Here is a 20,582-nt window from a genome sequence, read left to right on the forward strand (position 1 = left end):
GTGTCAACTGATAATACTTTTAAACCAGAGAATGCTTCCTAATCATAAACCAGCCACCTGCACTATGAAGGAAGCTGCTGTGAATCACTGACTGCAAGACTAAGTATCAAGACGCCCTTCTCAGCTATGAGAGTGTCTCAAGAAGTAGGCTCCAGGCATTCCCCCAAGCTCAGTAAATCCCAACTCTTAAATGTAACCAGTGCAACTACATGTATTTAATATATTCCACATTAAAAACATTTACACCTAGTTCAGCCTTAAGGGATATTGGGTTCACAGACCAAATATCCCTCATACTTCTATTCTCTATTATTATTATCCTGGAAAAACATGAGTTTTTCCCATTATTCTGCAAGTTTCTGGACTTAAAATGGGTATCTGCCAAGATTTATTAGTTAAAGGGAAAGCAAGATCAGATGCATTTTCCTCATTCTCCATTTAAAATTGTCTTTATTTCAGTCATTTTAAGCAGAAACCTCTCACAGCAGTTGGGATAAGCAGGCTGTTATACCATTACACTGTTACATTCAATTGCAGAGATACATCTCACTTCATACAAATATAAGCAAAAGGTGTTTGTGGTGAGGTTTTTCAAGGAACATTTCTTAAATGTCTCAGTGTGCCAAGTACATCGATCTGCACTTTTTGCATCAGGAGGCCAACTAGGACCACAGTATATCTCGCCTGTGGATCACAGGGGGAATTGAACCACTGTGTTGTCACAAACCTTACCTGACAGAAAAGCACATTCCATTTGCTTGAGGAATCCAACTGTTCACCTATATTCAGTATTGTCATGGGTGGGGGTCCTTAATTGCACAAAGGTACAGAGCACTACTTCTTGGATTACTTAAAGTTAAAACTTAACTGAGCACTACCCTCCTATCTTCACTCTTAAAATATCTGAGGCACAAGTATGTGTGTGTACTTGTTTTATTCATAATTTGTCTTGGGATACCAAACGTATTTCTAGCTCAGGTCATTCAACAAAATTGTTGACCTCATTTCAAAACATCCAGTGATCCATTTTTCATTCAATGGCAATATCGAATGTTAAAAGAAACATAAAAACAAACATGCACACAATTGTACAGTTTTCATAAATGTCTATTTCATTATTTGTGGGTAGCGCATTAAACAGTTAAATACATTTAAATAATGTTTAAGTGACTGCACTAATGCAGAATTTTAACTAGATGGGTAACCAATTTAACTAGAAACCAGCTAACAAGTAACTGTCTAAATACTTCAAATACAGCTCTTGTTCTAGGTCATCCTTCCTGGAAAAAAAAGCCTGCTGGTCACATTGAAAATACATTTTAAGGCCAAATTCTTCTGATATCCCTTCTCTGCAGCAGTTTCTTCACCTTTTCAAGCCTCCAATTCCAGGCCAAGACCAAGTTTATGGCCACCAGCATTGATGCTCTTTCCATCTATCAGGGCGGACAGTGTAAGCTTCACACCTGTAAGATTTTTAAGCAGCATGTTTACAACACACACAGTAGCTTTCATGCAACTCAACCTCTGTCATTACAAGTCCCTCTCTTTCTATACAATTACTTTCCTCTAAAGATTTTTAGAGGAGAATACATTTACCCATGCAATCTGCTGAAAGTCACTCATGTGAAGAAAGCTATATGATTTTTGTAAACAGTTATGAAGTCAATACAAGAAGTCTCTAATTGCAAAATACACAAGAGTTCTCCTCTACTACATTAAGACATGCAAAGGAGGAGGAACACCGTGCATACACAGACACTCCTACCTATAAAGGGATAGAATGAAATTAGGATTTTTACCGGTTTTCAAATAAGGAACTAACCAGTGGTAATATAGCCTTAACAGGTGCTTTCATATTTAAGCAGAACAAGTTAAGTTCTGGAGGGTTTTTTTACTAAATATGAAAAGCAGGAAGTGTGGGGTTTTGACAATCATAATTTGAAGACCTGCTATCATTCAACATGGTATAATTGGACAAAGCAATGCTTTGCCTGGCCAAAAGCTAAGCTGTCAAACATAATACAGTCCACTCCTGCACAGATCAGTGAAGAATATAATGCATTAATACCATTAGATAGAGTTTGTCTTGTTTAGATAAAAGTTTGATGTACGACTGAAGCTACTGTAAAACATCTACTTAGCCTTCAAAGAAAAAATATTCTGAAGGAAAATAGTTGCACATAAATGCAGATATCTCAATTATTTTCTTTAGGATGCATAGAAGATATATATAACATAATTCACATGATAGCTCTTACCTGGCCTCAGGGTCTGGGTGTAACCCACTCCAACTAGACTAGAATTGTTCACTTTTGCCTTAAAAAAAAAAACCAAACAACTGAAATGTTGTAACTGATTAGTTATTTGTTACCATTCAGAACCACAGCAACACTGCCATTATCAGTTAAACCAAATTTTACTGTTCTTTCAGTACCCCTGTACTTCCTGAATTCTCTCCTTCCAGCTATGCCCTCGTCCCTCAACTTACAGCGGAAGCAGTAACATATTTAAGAGCAGAGGGAATGTAAGGGCAGGGAGAACTGTTACTGGAATGTGGTTTTGCAGGTGAACTTCACCACTTCCCCCTTTGCAGAAGGCAGAGCCATCCACCACCAGTGTCCCAAAAAAATGCCACATCAGAAGAATCCTACATGTTCATATTAGTATTAGTATCATATTAGAAGAATTAGTATCTTGCAAGTCCAATCAGTCATGCAGCAAACATTTCATATTATCATCGTAAACAATATGTACAAAATTATTTATGTCACTTTGCATCACTTCATCAACAGGATGATTCCAACTTTGTAACATACAGGAAACTTTTCTGCTGATCAACTTTTAACCGGTATTGCCAGAGTTCTTACCATGAGAATCTGACAGAGCTCTCAAAAACTGGCGTAAAAAATTTTCTGTAAACTTACAGAACCAGACATGAAGGTTTTTTGACAATTGTGTTTTTCTTTTAATAAATACAGTAGGATCTCTAACATAAGCATATTTGACAGCCAGATTCTATGAGACTTTGCTGTAAGCAACATTACAGAATTTAAATACTGCTGGTTTAATTATAATTGCCTGGACTGTAAGAGTAATTCCTACAAGGCCTCCCAGTCTATTTTGTACTAATAACACACGGACTCACAGAAACTGAAAATACACTATACTTTGCACAACCCTTCAGGTTACAGCCATACTTACTGAGATAGAAGCAGTGGAATCCAACTTGTATTTAGCTGCAATGCCAAAGCGAGTGCTGTTGCTACCTGCTGTCCAAGCCAGGTTTACAGCAGTTTCAAGACAGTCACTCACTTTTTGGTAAATTGACCCACCAAATTCGGAACCATCATTGCTGCACAAATTAAGAGAAAAATTAGTTTCCTATCTGCATAATCCCCTCCTTTTTTCCCCCCTTTTATTTTAATACTTCAGATTTTTATTCAAGTAAGAATTTCAAAACTTTGAGTTGCTTCCCATTTTTTGACAAGAGAGGGGAGATGAACAAAGGCTTCAGGGCAAAATTAAACTGCAGTAATTCATGGAAATAAAAAAGGTATTTCAGAATGCTACAGCTAATTCTCATGTTAATTGTCAAACAAAGTCCTTGGAACAAAATTCCAGATCACATCCTTACAAAACTGACAGATATGTTAACGGTTACAAAATGGGCATTCTGAATTATGGGATCATTGAGTATGTAAACTGCTGAAGAACTGGATGACCTTTCAAAAATCTGTCACAATGTTTTACATTAGTAAATTGAAATAGAATTCTTCCAGTCCAGACTATAAAATATTTTGTCATTTTCTCCTATATTCTTCAATTTCCACGAATTCAGATACAATCCCCTTGCTTCCCTTCAAAAGCAAAAACTTTTAACTATCTAAATGCACTAGAACTCCACCAATTTTATTAATTTGGATTGAAAACAACATGTTTTTCAGTAGGCTTTGATCAGATTGCTCTGAAGATCTAAAGGCAGAAGTCTGAAGAAAGTTCATAAACAAGATGCCTTACACTTGTTTAGTTATACTGTTTCATGCACTCTTCATCCCTGACAGGCAAGAAGATGAACCTCCACAAAAAGTCCAAAAGCAAAGATCTAGTCTTGCTCCAGAAACTACTACAGCATTAGTGCAACACTAACTACTACTTCTAACAAATCTACTGCCCTTAAATTACAATCTGATACAATTCAATATAATGGGATAGCCAGAAAAAGCATTATGATCAGTTCTGCATAACTGAACTGCACTTCCAATTTGCATGTACTTCAGTATTTAGCAAGCTGCATCACGCGTTATGCTGCAAGTGCTAAGCAGTCACAGGTGTTGACTGTTTTGAAAAAGATACAAAGTATCATTTACATTTATTTAGAGTTTCCTATTGAAAAACACGCTCCATTAATAGCCTTGTAAGCACCTCTTGGTATTTCAAGCATTTGTATTTTAACTAGAAGGAAAGGTAAAGAAAGCCTGCTTCTGGAAAGCCGGAGAAGTTTTCAGTACTTACACATTAGTGTGCAGTTGGAAGTCTCCAGTCTTGTAACCCACAGAGAAATTATTTCTTGTCAATTTTGATTTGGCACTATCAAAAGTCATCTGATAACCAGCAAGCCAGCCTTCAAAACCAAAGACAGCTGAACCATGGATTGCAGGTCCGGCAAAATCGAAGTCAACATCGCAACCTAGGTTTACGCATTCACGTTTATAAGCTGACTTAATTTTACCGCTTTTCTTTCTGAAACAGAGAAAGAGTTATCTTAAGAAAAGCATACATAATCCTCCTCAATGATCTGCCCAATTCAAGTCCTATGCCTCTACACAATGTATCTAAATGCCTTGCACATGCATCCCATCCCCTGGACCAGGCAAAAGTACAGCCAGCCCATCCAGAGCACACAGGGCTACTGCAAACAGGCACTTTCTGATTAATGTAGCAGCAGTTGCACGTCTCCTGCAATCTTACAGGTATTTCTATCCCATAAAATAAGCAAAGTTGTGAAATGTGCAATACTAACCCCATAGTGATGTGGTGGTAAAGAGCCTATAGCGTTGGGACTTGCTAAGCTGGATCAATAGCAAACCATACAAACAGCTCTGTCAATACCACAGACCAGATCAACAGACCATGGGTGTTGCTACTCCCTAAGGTAAAAACATTAACCATTCTTACCCTGTATTTGGTGAGAAAGTTGTATCAAATGTCAACTTCAAGCCTTTGGCAATCTAATTGAAGGGTGGAGAAGAAAAGATAAAGCTATAAATTCAGTTCTTACACAGAAGTAAAGCAAATAAATATTCTCCTAATCTATTACCTGATCTTCAATTGCAATTTCTGTTCCCAGAGTGTTATCTGTGTTCCATTTTTCTGTGAAAGTCAGACCATACTCAGCCCACTTGTATTTGGTCTCCAAGCTCCCATTCACTTTTCCAGTGTCTGTGTTCGATGAACCAGATGTTGTGAATTCCTAAAATGCACAGAAGATACATGTCATCCTGAAAGCATTACACAGAGTGTTTCCTTCAGCAAGCACTAAGACGGAAAAATTGACGGAAAAAATTTAAAATCAGTAGACAACTTGCAGGGGGAGAAGGGAGAATAGCATAGCCAAGAACTAATGACTCATGCCCACATGGAGCCTCCCCCCAATCCCCATCTCAACTGCAGTGTTCCTGCCACCCCTACAAAATGTACAGGGTGGCAACCTAACTCCAAAGCAAGACAGTAGCCACTATAAGGATCCTTCTCTAAAGCAGAAGCAAGTTCTTGAAATGTAAGGTTCAGTTTAATACTCCCGATGAAAAGCTAAAAAATCAAACCAAGAGCCAAGAACACTCTAAGGCACACAATGCAACGCCAGTAAAATTCTTTAAGGATCACATATGTATTTTCATTATTCTTGTCAACCATCCCTGAAGATAAATAATGTGCAACTGTAAAATGTCATAGAATTGCATCATTTTTCAAATTAGGGATGGGGTGGGTGCTTTGGTTTTTTGTTTGGTTTGGGTTTTTAATTGTTTCTTAAAGAGAGTTCTTAGTCTACCCAATGCACTAGCCTTTCACACCAGCCATAGGCAGACATGTTTTACTGACACCTGTAAAATTCCTAATCCCCTGGCACTTTGGTTCCATGACACAGAAAATAACATTCATGTTTGAAGTGGGAGAGCTAAGCAAACAGTCTGGGTTTATAGTATGGTATGATCTTACCTGGAACTCTTGAAAGTACTTAGAAGTCAACAGTATCACTTACATTTCTTTATTAAAAGAAGTAATCACTGATGTCTCTCTCTATTTGCATTCTCACAAAGAACAGAATGAATAGTTTCTGTGTACCACTATTCAAAAACTGAAGGCAATTAGAAGTGGAAGCCATGTTTGCAAATACATGTTAAAGAGCTCTTTCCAGTGGAAGAGCTCTTTCCCAGTACTATTTCCTTTATGATTTAAGAAGTTCATTATTTCAACTTTTTAAAACATTTAAATAAACATTTTGATCTCTGTCTTCCTCCATGCACAACTTCTTTTCAAACAGACTTCTCACACTCACCTTCTCCAGAGGGAAACACAGATTTGAAATCACAAGTCCTTAAGCGCTCTTACAGCAAAAGCCCCGACAGTTCTTTAATGGTGGCTGATCAAATTCAACCATGTCCAAGACATTTACTTGTATTCTGTTAGTGACCCACTACACCATACACAGTTGCATAATTCTAGTAGGTCTATTTCTTGGCAAGGGATGGGAACTACACAAATACCTTCAGCTTTAACCTCTTGCTTTGTGCTATTCCTACTGCAAAGGGTCTATGTGACTGTAACCATTGCAGCAACAGCTTCAGGAGAAGCAAAATAGTATATTATCTCTTACCTCTGCCTTAAAACATCTGTAGTACATATATGCCAGCAGTTTCTCCTCCTGGGAAGGACGGCTTATAACTAATACAGGATTCCCATTAGGGCTTGGATTTTTCAGAGAATTTTACCAGCGTAACTGGTAGTCCTCCAAAGAAACAAGCTAAGGTAAGAACAACTACCTCTGTAATAGGGCTCTTGCAAACTGTTTTTCTGTTGGGATACAGACTTCTAGAAAAAAAACAGAGCATATAACCCACGAACCTTGTTTCTAACAGCAAGGTACACTGCTCAGGCTCCAGTTATGGGGAGGAAAAAAAATAAATCTCCCTTTGTATCTTGCAAAGTCTGCTCTAGAAATAGATAAAAGTTACAGGGGGCACTGCTTGCATGACCAAGACATCTTGCACGGAACACTATTGCAACGCTTTAATACCCAGAGGAGCCAAAGATTCAATATGCTTATTCAATGCCAACTACTTCATACCAAAACCAAGATCACAGAAACTTCCACCAAACAGTATCACAAGATACTTCAGAAATAAAATCTGTCTACTATAACTGGTATATTAAAATACTTTATTTGTTCACCTTCACACATAAGACCAGGGACAATTAACAAACCCTTTTATTATACAAAGATTACTGAACAAGACAATATTCCTGATACATTCAGATCTTTAGGGGCTTCTGAAATTCTCTTACACCAGAAATTTGTCATTCATATAACCTATAAAATACTTAACAGCATCTGAAAAGTGTTCTTTTTAACTAAGTATCAGAACATAGCTAGAAAAAAATATAATTAATTAAATTTACTTAAACTCACCACTCCACTTGCAGATTTTGTTTTCACATCCAGTTTCACCAATCCAAAACCTTAACAAAGAGAAGTCAAAGTTAGATGATTAGGCCTTAACTAAGGCCCTGCACATTTTTCAATAAGCTGGTCTTTCAAGGCAGTCTCACCAGTGTCCCACATATATACACATGTATAAACAGCTACAGACTGACTTCAGCAACACTAAACTTTTAGATGCCTCAGCAGGTAAAGGAGGCCTCTCCAAAACAAGGCAGGGAAGTGCCTCTCAGTTCTACACGAGTACATTTAACTACCGAATGATGCTTCCAAGAGGAAATACATTATTTTCTGTTCCTGGAATGGAATAGTTTTTATAGTCAATGCCTTTTAAAGAGCTATCCCAACGCATAACATGCCTCTTTTAGCACCAAGACAAAATATCTCAAAGTAAAAAAATACACAACCACTGGAACTGTAATAATATAAGTAGGTTTTATGGGAGTGTCAGTTCACATTGTTATCCAGAGAGGTGAGCAACAGTCTTGGTGAAAAAAAGCCCACACTTTTCCAAAGACCAGAAAGAAACAGCTCTGTGAAAAAGAATGATTTAACTATGCAGCTGTCTGGTATTAACACATTTTAAGATGTGGAAGGATTCTTTATCCCAATAGCCATTCCTCTTTCTAGTCCAAAAAAGGCTACAACACTACACTGGTATATAACCCTTTCTGTATCAACAAATGTTGTGGCACAGACAGACCAGTAAACAAAGTGTGCTCCTAAGTTAAACTACACTTGCTGCTTACATTCTTTCATACTTGCACACCTCTGACATCTATGTGGCTTGAGCAGTAAGATTTAATAACCTTCACATCAAAACAGCCCACAAAAAGCCTTCAACGATCTGTTAGTTGGCAGTAAAGATATAAACACAGCACACCTTCCTCCTCCCCAAAAACACTGGTATTTGATCATTTGATTTTCCATACAGACTTAAAAAGGCAATTCATTGTTGCACCTCAAACACCACTTATAAAAGGCACTATTCTTACCATATCCTTTATTGAAGATATCTCTGGCAGGTTTGCCAAGGTCTACATATGATGGAGGAATCGCCATTGGAGCTGAAAGGTAAGGGGCTAATTAATAATGAACCTTTTACCACTGCACACATGAAAAAATGCTACCCCAATTCTTTCAAGATAGTCTTTAAGACTGATTAATCTACATAAAGGCAATTAATAGATAAAATTGATATAATTACATACCTATAATTAATAGATACAATACTACAGTATTCCATGAAACACCTAGATTTTCCATGAAGGTCACTGAACACAGGATGTTTTCTTGGCTTAGGCAGAGAAGAGGCATTGCAGAGAAAAGGCATTACAAGACCACCCAGTTTGTAATTTTTCAGGTAGATTTCTCCATACAACTTTCATTACCAGAAATTAACAAATAACTCACATTTCCAGAGTTGGCATAGTTACTGCCAAAAACCTGGACACTGGAAATCTAAACACCTGTAATGCAGACAGTTATTCCCTGAAGTTCTACAAAGTCAAATTTGACACGTGCTTATGAAAACTACCTGAAAGTACCGACAAGGTTTGATTTTCAAAAATGTAAAAAGAGATTATATCTGCTCTCCAACATCATTTTTGCCCCATATTTTAGATGGCAGACATACAATGTAAAAAATAACATGTAACACCATTAACCAGCAATCAATCTGATAACATACAAGAGTTTAAGTTTGGGAGGTTGTCCTGTTAGTTTAAAACATCCAAGTAGGAGTGCGGGGTCTGTGAGAAGAGATCTCTTTACAAATCCCCTTCTCAGACAGGGAGCCTCTGGCAACCCTACTGTTAAAGAACCTGTCACTGCAGATGAGCTATGGCCCAGCCTCTCTGGCCCCATGGACAGACACCAGGCTAAGGTCTCACCCAGGCCCGTATCTCACTCTCCTCCCTGGGAAGATAAGAGTGTATCTGTACCCTTCTTGAAAGACTGTTTTCCCATGATTTCAACAGCAAGAGGCTGCTGTTACAGAGGCCCTGTATTTTAAAGTTGAGAAATACAGAAAACAGAGCATATTAGTAACTCCCCCCCATGCTGTGAAAAGGGGAAGAAGGGATGGGGGGAACAACAAAACTAACTAGACAAGGCAATGAAAAGGCTAAGCACAAGCAAACAAAAATCTTATCTTCTCAAACTGATTGGTCACATTTGTTTAGCAGGCAGAGTCAGATTAACATAATTGACTTTTTATCTTGCTTTTGTGTGGTGGATTGATTTTATTTTTCTTTTTAAGTAAATGAAAACATTATCTTTAGAACTTGAAAAATAACAAGTGCAGTGTTCTCACATGTTAACTTCCAAACCCTAATTACACCTGCCATATATAGCCAAACTGTATGAACTGCTACTATTAAAAAGAAAAACCAAACTATTTTAGCAATCAATGGGAAGGCACAAGACTGTTTCTTATCCTTGTACAACTCATAATGCAGTTTACCAGAGCACCCTACTTCAGCTCCCTACTGCCCTAAGAGGATAATTTCAACCTCCTCTGAGAAACAGTATTTACACTCAGTTTCACACACATACACACAAATTCAGAAAAACTTCTTTAGCGAAGATGTCTAAACTCTACAACCAGGTCATTATATCAAGATATCTATCACTTGCTCAAGGACAAGTCTGGTTTTCCAGGGAGTTAAGCTAAACTTTTTTTTTTTTTTAAAGAGACATAAAAATGGCTTAGAGCATCTGAAGTTTGAAGAGACTTAGCCCAAGTTCAAGTCTACAGAACAACAGACCTTAATCCCAGTGACAAGCCATTAAATGATTCCTATTATTTATTCCATAAAAAGAAGCAGGTGAGAGATCAAATTACAAGGGAGAGTGAGACCTCTCGCCTGTAAATTTCTGCCGTACAGCAACTGTACAATTCTTTAGCAGTTTAAAATATTACAAAGAAGGTTTAGCTACATGTTTCCTTTAATGAACAGATCTCACCTCTAACTAGCATCTTCAGAAGAATAATAATTTCTAGTTTTGAAATTTCATATTAGCCTTCTGCACAGACATGCTTTTACAGTGAAAATAAATTGAATTTTTCCCTTTTGTTTTCAATGTTTCCAAACTGGCTAGACAACCAATACAGACAAGAGATTTACGCTAAGCAAAAATGTCTTGAGAAGTTAACAAACTTGTATCTGTGTCAAAATTCAGAGGATTATTACAGTAAAAAGGATGTTGCCATTTAATCTGGCCTAGTTAAGCATCCTTACTGCTTCAGGGAAACCAGCCGGTATTTGTCAGACATTCCAGCCTACAGATGCAAGTTTTGTAATAAAATGTTGGAAGAAAGTACAACTGTCACACTGCTGTTCTAATACTATACTATAAAACTGACAGGGATGGATGAGGACAAAACAGAAAACCAAGAGTTAATTTCAGATATACCGAATACCTGATAAATCAGTGTCATCATCAGAATGCTCATTAAATGAAAACAGAGCCATAAAAAAATCAGTCCCGTGTCCTCCAATGTTATCTCGGTTTGCAAATTCTTATAATCACAAGTAATTTTCTTCAACCCTATTTTTCCACTTAAAAACTAATTAGAAGTGACTAAACTATAAGTCCCACTTAGCAACTACAGGTTTGTTGTAAAAACTGCAAAATAATTGACTGGAAATACAGAATATACTTGAACCAAGTGAGAGCTCCACCTTAATCTTTGCTTCATGCCACCGTGACCAAAAAAAAAAAAAGAAAATTAATTAATCTGTTACTCAACAGTCACAATCATGCTTTCTTCTGTGATTAAAAAAAAAAACCGATCACCTCAATAACTGAACAATGTATTAACGTTATTGGAATTACTACATCACAGTTTTCCTTGGAGGAAGTATTTCAAAACTCTCACGCCCCCAATTACAGAATGCCACAGACCTCTATTAAGATTTCTAACAAAGATCTCAAGATATTCAAGAACAAGCTACAACCCAGATCAGGTCATAATAAAAAAAAAAAAAATAATTAAAAAGCAGCAACAACTACGCCGAAATTATCCTAGTATCCCAACCAATAACAACAGAAAAAACTGCTATTATTTAAAAATTAAGCTAATTAATTAAGTTAAAATACATCGGACACACGGTGACCTTCAGGCTCACGTTGATACACAGAGCTTAAAAAGAAAAAAAGCCACCTCCTTACCCTTGCATTAACTCTCTCCCTACTCACAGATCGGAGGTGGACACGCAAGACTAATACTGGCCAAGCCAATGCAGAAACTAAAAAGGCAAGGTCTGGAAACGGACTACAGGCTCAGGAAGCGAAGGCAGGGGTAGTAAAGCAGCGCCTCCCAGAAGGAAGGGCAGCGAAGTGGAGAGCGGGGATGCGGCCGCAGCCCGGGCAGGGCAGGGCCGGGCCGAGCGGCGGCCCCAGGCCCAGCGCCAGGCGCGCCGCCCGCCCCGCCGCAAGGTGAACCGACCCGCTCGGCGCGGCCATCTTGGGCATCCCGGCCTGACCCTCCCGCCCCGCCGCGCCTCGCGCACCCGAGAGCGGCCACGGGGCCGCGGGGGCAGCGCACACGGAGAGTCCCCCGCCCGCCCCGCCGAACCCGGGAGCGCAGGGACGCGCCCGCGGCCCCGCCACCCCCGGCCCACGCGGCCCCAAACCCGCTCGCCGCCGGGCGAGCCCCGCCCGCACCCCTCTTGCCCCGCGGGGCCGGTCGCGGCCGGGGCCGGCACCTGCGTGTCGCGGACGGAGCCGGTCGCGGGCGGGTGGGGCCGTGCAGAGGCCGCGCTGCTACAGCCGCGGGCACTGGAGGGCGAAGTGAAGGAGACACCGATCCGCCCGCCCGCCGCTGCCGCCGCGCAGGACCCCGGTACGCCGGGGCCGCCCCGCCCGGCGCCTGCCCCGCCCGCTGCGCCGCGCCACCACCCGCCCGGCGGGAGGCGCCGGCAGCCGCGGCCCAGAGCTCGGCAGCGGCGGGCGGCGCCGCGGCCCCGAGCGAGGAGCCGGACGGGGGCGCCGCGGCCCGGCAGGCGCTCGGACGGGCAGCCCCGGCGGCGGCGGGGGCCTGCGGGAGGGCGGGGCCTGCGAAGGGGCGAGGCCGGCCGGGGCCGCTGTGCGCAGGGGGGGCAGAGGCGTCGGGTTCGCCCGCGGGGCAGGAGAGGCTCCTTACGGGCCGCAGCAGCCGCGCCCGGGAGGCTTCCGCCTTGAGGCGTGCAGGGGAACGCTCCTCTCTGGGGCGAGCGGCCCTCGAGTGCACATAGAGCAGGATTCATGCGCCGCTGCCCTTCTAGGGAAACTACCAGTCACCCTCCCAGGGCACACCCGCCTCCCGTCCTGGCACACGGACTGGAGAAGCCCTTCAGCTGGGGCCAGCCGCGGAGACCAGCCCCGCAGCCGGGGGCGTTTGTGCGGATGGCGCTTGCCGGGAGCAGCCGCTGTTCCTTACAGCCTCCAGGAAGCCTTTTCCTTCCTACAGGGAACAGCGGCCGCGGAGCACGGGGCCATGACGCAGTGCCCAGCGTCGCTCCGCAGGGATGCTCGCCTTGGCTGTCCCACTGCCACTGAACACATCACACCTCACATGCTCTGCTGCTGCTACCCGAAAGCCACAGACACGCAGGGGCACCCCGCAGGACGGCTGTCCCACAGACGGGCAGTGCCATTCCGCAGGACGGCTGTCCCATTGCTGGTCTGGCAGTAGGACTCCATCTAGGAAGGTTTGGTGCCTCCTGCAGACAAGTTGCCACAGACTTTCGAATTAGCTAAGCTCCGTTTTTACCTCTTCCAGTCACCCCCACAGACACCCCACAGAAGAACACAGCGTATCTCAGGCCAAGAGAAGCAATAACCCTCAGAAACCATTCCTAGACAGTGCTGTCTGACCATAAATCATACCCGGAGAACACAGTCACAAGACTGTTGTGCGGCAGCCACTGCACAGCTCTGCAGGAGGAATTGCCAAGTCACCAATGCAGACCATTGCTAGGCCAAGGAACTGCATGATAGCCATTTCTAAAATTCATACTCTTCCCTCCTTGCTTGGATTATGACATGATCTCGAATTCCTCAAGAAAGTTAAAATTCATTTACAAATAAAAATTATATTTGTGTAATATGAAAAATATGTCATAGCACAATTCATTTTCCAGAACTCATGGTACAACAGTAATTTTCCAGGATATTAAGAAGAGAGCAGATTAGCAGCAAGGCCCAACATAATGCCAGTCAGCACCTACTTGTTACATCAAAAGATAAGCAACAGATGGTTTTTTTGTGCAAGTCCAATGCTTTCACATCAAAAGACCCAAGAGATGTTTCATTTTGATAGTTTCAAATAAGACAGTGAGGCATTCCACAGATAGAGATGTCTTGATGAATCAAGAAAGAAAGCAACATACTGAGAAAATAAATAGCAGTAGGAAAAGAAACCCAGTGTGTCTTATTGTGCATGGAAATATACATTACGAATAAATAGAGGTCTGATTAAGTAAAGTTGCTCAGTATTTAAAGACATGCATTTATTATTCATACCAGTACTATAAATCCATTCTAAATAAGAGTTCAGTTGCTTATAGGTGACATCAGCATTCTGCCTTTTTTTTTTCCTTTAATATTTCAGTAATGGTTTGGCTTTATTGTTAGCAATCCAGGAAAGCAATTACTGCCCCACCCTGAGCAAAAAAAGCAATGAATAACTTCCTTTGTGAGACAAGGCAAAGGCACACAAACTCCTCTGCATTACTCTTCCAGGCTTCTGTAGCAACAGCCTCTGCCTGCCAGTGTTTTTTACTCATTCTTCCCCCACCCCTCCCTCATACAACCCTGCTTATTTCTCTCAGCATATCTTCTAAAGCTTAGAACACCAAAAACGCACAGCTTCAGACCTGCCATAGCAAACCTTCTGAATCACTCTGGACCTTTCTTCTAAGTGATCTCCTCATACCATTCAGTGTACACACCTCCTATGTAGGTGCACTCCCTCTGAATGGGCTGGTTTTCTATTGAAAGTTCAGCAGTTCTCAGGTTTTTGGGCCAGTTGCAGTTGAACTGTTACCATTTTGTATGCATACAGCCATATTTATGTATAACTGACATCAGAGTCACATGTTTTACTGGTACCACTTGGAAAAAAACAACCCACAGGTCACTATAAGTTTACTGCCATTTGAACACAAACTCTGCTTCTCTCTCCACAATTTATAATCACAGTGACTGAAGTAGTGTATGTGAGCAACAAAAAGAGAGCAAGTGGCTACAGTACGTACTAGTGCCCACCCAACAGTTTAGATAACTGACGTTTACTTTTGGCATAAGCCTGCAGTCATTGTTTGCTCTCCCCTCCAGATGCAGACCTTCAAGTTGAAGTTTCAGTGGAGAAGCCTTACCAAAGGTCTAGCAATAAACAGCTAAGTGATTTAGGACTCCTCATTCTGAAACAAGCTGACTTAGGGGATATAGCAGAGATTTAAAAAGTGGAGAGGGTGGAAAATAGTTGAAGCTAACAAGAAACAAGTTCAGAACAAACAAAGCCAAGGGTTTTTTTCTATGAAGGAGTGCAATCCAGTAGAATTACCTGACACAAGAAGCTAAATGTTTATATGGGCTCCAGGGGAAAGTAGACAGGCTTGTGGAAGAGAAATCTAGCAAGGATTACTAATTACTAATCCATTCAACAATTACATATGGCTGTCTAGCCTGTTTGGAGTCAGAAAATCCCTGCATTGGAAAGGGAGGTATCATTTAAGTTTATCCTGTTAGTATCACTGTTTCTTTTAGGTATGTGCTGCCTAAATCATTGCTCAATTCATCATCCCAGAGGCAGGGATATTAGATTGTCTACTTTTGTTTGATACCTTACAACTGCCCTTATGCAAATTAGGCCTCTAGAAAGCCCTAAGGGGGCAACAACAGAGGCCCATACTGCCAGGATGTTTTAGTCCAAAAAACTTAATGCCTTTCCATTTTTTTTTCCTAAACAGTTTTAAATAACCTTCTTTCAGTTTAGCTTAAACTACTAGGAGGAAGTTTAACTTAAACCAGATTCTAAGACACACTTAAAACAGGTCCACACAGAGCTAACACATTTAAATAATCTGATAGAGATAATACCTTAGCTCAGAGGAACACCAGCTAATATTAACCAGTGATTTTAGAGCTGAGAAACAGAAACCAAATTTGAGAAAGTTAACGAGGGAACCAACTTGTTTGGAGTCCCTCCTAAGACTAATGGAGACACAGAGCAGCTTACAAGTACATAGCTAATGAAAGGTGATTATCCATAGCTCTACAGGGAAAGCAAACTAAAAATCCAATCCTTCTTTTTATGGCGTGTGGAGACACTGGACACTCTTCTTGTACATGTTCAACACTAAAGTACCTTATTCCCAAATAAATAATAAGAGGGATGTGGAAAAGGTTCTGTTAAAGAGCAAGAAGAAACTGAAATAAAAGCCAGCCCCATGCAGAAGAGCCTGTACTTATTTGTTCTTCCAAATTTTAATTTGGTTGATAATATTTTTTTCCTTAATTTTTGGTTTTTTGCAGTTTTCATTGCCTTAGGATTTTTTCTGTTGTTGTTGGGTGGTGGGTTTTTTTGTTTGCTTTTTTCTTTAATCTTCAAGGAATAAGACTTTTTTAATCTTCCTGATAGATTTACAAACCATCAGGTGTCCTGACACCCTGAAATACGTTCATAAATAGGCTTCATTCCTTGCAGGGGATAAATCCAAGAAAGGGAGGGGTAATCATACAATCAAATGCTGACCTGTAAACAAAACATAATTAATGCAAAACTCACTGAGAAACTCAAAGAGATATGTTCCAAATCACTTATGAGGAACAATAGGTTTGAGTGATTGGTGCAGTAGTTCTCACCTGAAATAAATATCAGAACAGCTACTCATTTGTGCTGTATTGTTGACATTTCTGCTCATGGTGCAGGCTGTAGCAGTTACTGTGTCAAATGGATGCATGGCACTTAGTATTAGAGGTTACAAATTTTTCAGTTATCTAAGTTTTTTGTAAGAAGTTTAATGAGGATTACATGTCTCAGAAAACCCAGGGCACTTTATACCAGAGGAATTACACTGCAGAGCAAAAGGCCTCCAAGACTTTACTTGCCTTGCTGAAAAGAATTTGGTTGCCTCCACGATGCTGCCTCTCTCATTGTAAAGCTTAAACCAGTGAGGGACACTCAGGCGCACAAGGTGTTGAGCAATGTTTTTATGGCCTTGTCTCTCACTGAAGCCACTCCAGGGTTAAGCCTAAATGCTGTAAATAACACCTTGATGGGAACAAAGCAAAGCTCAGTCACGGAGGAAGAACATGCAGAGGACTTTGCCCAAGAGTTTTGTACTATGTTCAGAAGGGGGCTTGGAGAGGGGGAATAGAAAATGGCTTGCCCACAGGCAAATCCCTCCCTGAGAAAAAAATGTGCTACCCTGGCTTCATGACCTTTAACATTATTTACAGGGTGTCCTTATTGTGCTCAGAGTACTCTGATAGTGGTCTTTACTGTAAACTGCTCTGATGCACCACTCTAAACCTGAGAGCATCTCTACAGTAACAGCACATATTGTTGGCCATTTGCTTTTGAGGGACTAAGTTTCCTTCTTAAACAAATAAACAATGCTAAAATCCTAATAATATTTGCTGGCTTACCAATCTGCACTTTAATCAATTTCCCTGAAAGCAGGTCTTTCTTAAGGTCACCTCTCTTTCTAGGGTGCCTGTTTGTAGCAGGCTTTACAAGCGTAGCAAGTGATGGCAGGCCATTTGTAATAGCCAGGCTGGAGGGGTTTCAGGCTTTTGGAACCTGAGCTCCTGCCCCAAATGGCTCGGACTTGGAGGAAGCTTCAGCCGGGCCAGGCTGGCTGAGCTCTGACACGGAGCGTGCCTTGGCTCTGGAGGCCGAAGGGCACCATCCCCTCTGGGTAGGAAGGAAGATTGGTGGGTCTTTAAACAAGGAGAAAGCAGCAGATTCTTGGAAGCAGATGTGCTGTGAGAACGATGGTGGTGCTGAGCTGGCCAGCGGGTCCCGCACCCTGCGGCGGCTGTCGCGTTTGGCTTCTGGATGCACTTCTGCCAGTGACCCCCGAGCGAGTGGGACCAGCCGTCGCACCCCCTTCAAGAGTGTGAGGTGGCCCAGGTTTTATCCTACAGGCGCACGGGAATGAAGGGTGAAGTGCCGGCCGAACACGGGCGCTCTGCCCTGCAGCCCCGGCACTTCGCGGCGCTGTCCATCCCCTGGCATTCCCTGGGAGCTGCCTTTCGGGAGCGCCGGCAGCGGAGGGCAGGCTTTCCCGGCCGGCACAGCACCGCAGACGGAACTGCGGGTGCTGAGACAGACCAGGCTTTGAAAAAGGAGACAGCGACAGAGAGGGAGTTCAGGCTCTTAGCACCATCTTTCTGAAAGCAGACTGACGTGCTGGAGTACACTGAGTGCTCCTGCACAGCCGGCAGCACATCCCGTGGGGAAACGGACAGCACAAGTGGAGCTGACCTAAAACCGATCAGCTGGAGTTTAACCGGAGCAATCTGACACAGCTGGTTTACCTGGGAGGAGAGGCTTATCTCGATAGGACAAACCTCTTAAAAACTTACAAGAAGTTATTACAGCAGTATTTTGAGAGCTATCATGCTAACAAACATAAACGTAATGAATTAATAACTTTTTCTGCCTGCATGATTTCCTTGGAAAAACTGTGTAGTCCACACCCTACCACAGCATGTGGAAAGTAAGCAACCTTTGCCAACATATGTGACTCATCCAGTCCTTTATGGGTTCCATTCTCAATTGAATATAAGATAATAGAACACACACCCTCACACACAAAAAAAGGGACTTGTAGCAGATTTTTCCTCTTTCACAGAAATTTGACTGTGTATACATATATCATGTTCTAGTTAGTTGCCAGGTGCTCAGTGCAGAACTCAGCGCAGCAGAGCTGATGATAGTGGTTCTTATAATTAGATCTGCCTAATCACCACCACTATAATGTCTTCTTTTACTAATACCTTATTTCATTGATTCATTTTTCTTTACTCACATTGGAGGTTCTAGTCCAGAAATTTGTGTTCAGAAGTTTTGATTAAAATGTTCAGTGCTTTATAAGGGAAAAATGCTGTTTGCCCAATTGAAATAGTTCTTAAAATGATTTAATTGGGATGGCTCTGTGCAATTCATGTTGAGGTGGGTATTTCAGACATCACATGAAAGAATTGCCCTTTTGCTGTCTAGTAAAACTCACCCACTCAACCTATAAACTTCAGGAGGATGTCCCATGGTACAGTTTGGCAACTGGTTTCTGTTAAGGGTGTACGATGGAGGCCCATGCTTAATCTCTGCACTTAATGTAATTGCTCTAAGCCATCTCCCAGGAGTGCCTGTGCATACTGCATCCCACAGCTAAAACAGTGGAATGAGATTTCTACAATTTAACCCTGTAGGGTAAGTTTGGCTGTGGTTGTGAGCAGAACAGAAAGTCCCTACAGGTAAGTCCCTTCAGGAGTGTAAGAACCCTAAATGGCTCCTGTGTTCAGGAGCGAAGAACAGAAAAGGGTGCAAAAACCAAAGGCAGACAGACAGAAGCACGAGTAAGTACTAATACAAGGGGATAATTAACTGTGTGACAGGAACAAGGGCAAAGATGTCTGCTGACAAGAATGAAAAAATCAGGGCTTTACTACAGGTTTACCTGCAGCAACTAATTTCACTTCTCTTAAAGACTCTTTGTCCTTCTGCACAAAAGGAGTAATGACATTGACCTCTTTTGTTCAGCCCAGCACAAAGCAAACGTTGAAAAAAATTGTCCTGCTTTCCAACCTTTACATAACTACAACTTTTTTTTTTTTAATGTCACATTGAAAAAGTTGCATACCCAGGTGTAAAACTAACAGAGTATGTAACAGAAAGACAGACAAGATATTGCTTAAAAATCTACACAGACTAAAATCCAAGACAGGTACAATAAATGTGACATATCACAGTCTAAAGAGGGCATATTATTTGTATACAACCAAACCACCAGGAGAAACCATGCTCCATTCTAAAATAAAACTAAACAACTTCCTAGCTGTCCCCTTTCTGTTTGGAAGGCAGATGTGTCTAGGCATACCTATTTCATACCCTGAGAACACATTCATCACATTTTTAGAATTCAGGCATTTAAAAAATTTCTCCTACGCTATGGTTTGGAGAGACATTTGTCTGACACGACTGCCTACTAAGTAGAAGTAGTTATTGCTAAAAATTGCTGGCTTTCAGATACAATATGCTGCAGAGACTTGAAAAGCCCCTGCTGGGGAAAATGGATGGTGTGTGGTTGCAGATGGGCTCACAGGTGCAGGTTGTGGAAAATGTCAATGTCACTCACTTCATCAGTGTCAGTTACAACCAGAACCAAAGACAGATCTTTAGGAGAAAGATCTGCAAGTAATGATCCACAAAATACGTATTTCTAAAATATGTCACTGAAGGCTGCCAACCAAACAGACCTCTGTCTCTCAGTGGGCATTCACAGCAGGACATGGGCTAATGATTCGATTAACCCAGCAACAGATTAGGGAAGTAATAAAAATTAAGAGGCTAGCCAGGACATATATAGAGAAATAGCACGTGGATCACTGATCATAAGGAGTGATCACAAGGAAGGAGTCCTTTCAGAGAGAGAAGTGAGCCTTTGCTCCATTCTTGTCATGTAGAGATAAAGTTTTCTGGTAGGATGTTTTCAGACCCAGGTAAAAGTTTCCAGGCAACTCATGTGATTCAAACAGAAAATAAAACCTTCAGAAATAGAATATAACAAAGAACTACATTTCAATTAAATAAATTCTTATATATATTTAAACTTCACATTTCCAACAGCATTTTGATTAAAACTTAGGT

General features: G+C 41.5%; 1 protein-coding gene across 2 annotated transcripts; it reads right to left on the reverse strand.

The window, feature by feature from the left end:
* Positions 1-430: 430 nt before the first annotated feature.
* Positions 431-12,463, reverse strand: VDAC2 (voltage dependent anion channel 2). 2 transcript variants are annotated; one of them, XM_069019307.1, is made up of 9 exons: positions 12,430-12,463; positions 8,713-8,784; positions 7,688-7,737; positions 5,318-5,470; positions 5,176-5,228; positions 4,513-4,740; positions 3,202-3,352; positions 2,259-2,316; positions 431-1,463 (listed from the first exon to the last, which is right to left on the reverse strand). In XM_069019307.1, exons 2-9 carry the CDS (start codon positions 8,777-8,779, stop codon positions 1,372-1,374), a joined length of 852 nt encoding a protein of 283 aa, XP_068875408.1. In that variant the 5' UTR covers positions 8,780-8,784; positions 12,430-12,463; the 3' UTR covers positions 431-1,371. The 2 variants fall into 2 exon arrangements, with proteins under 2 accessions (XP_068875408.1, XP_068875409.1); XM_069019308.1 differs by lacking the exon at positions 12,430-12,463 and adding an exon at positions 11,894-11,900.
* Positions 12,464-20,582: the final 8,119 nt, after the last annotated feature.

The sequence above is a fragment of the Aphelocoma coerulescens genome, chromosome 6, assembly GCF_041296385.1.
Source record: "Aphelocoma coerulescens isolate FSJ_1873_10779 chromosome 6, UR_Acoe_1.0, whole genome shotgun sequence".
Lineage (NCBI taxonomy): Eukaryota > Metazoa > Chordata > Aves > Passeriformes > Corvidae > Aphelocoma > Aphelocoma coerulescens.

Bases quoted from the DNA above. Each gene is read 5' to 3' on its own strand.
- VDAC2 (XM_069019307.1), bottom strand. From the start codon at position 8,779: ATGGCGATTCCTCCATCATATGTAGACCTTGGCAAACCTGCCAGAGAT. The intron at 5,229-5,317 runs GTAATAGATTAG...CCCTTCAATTAG, and splicing joins AAATTGCAATTGAAGATCAG to ATTGCCAAAGGCTTGAAGTT. The intron at 1,464-2,258 runs GTAAGAGCTATC...AAAATCTTACAG, and splicing joins CACCCAGACCCTGAGGCCAG to GTGTGAAGCTTACACTGTCC.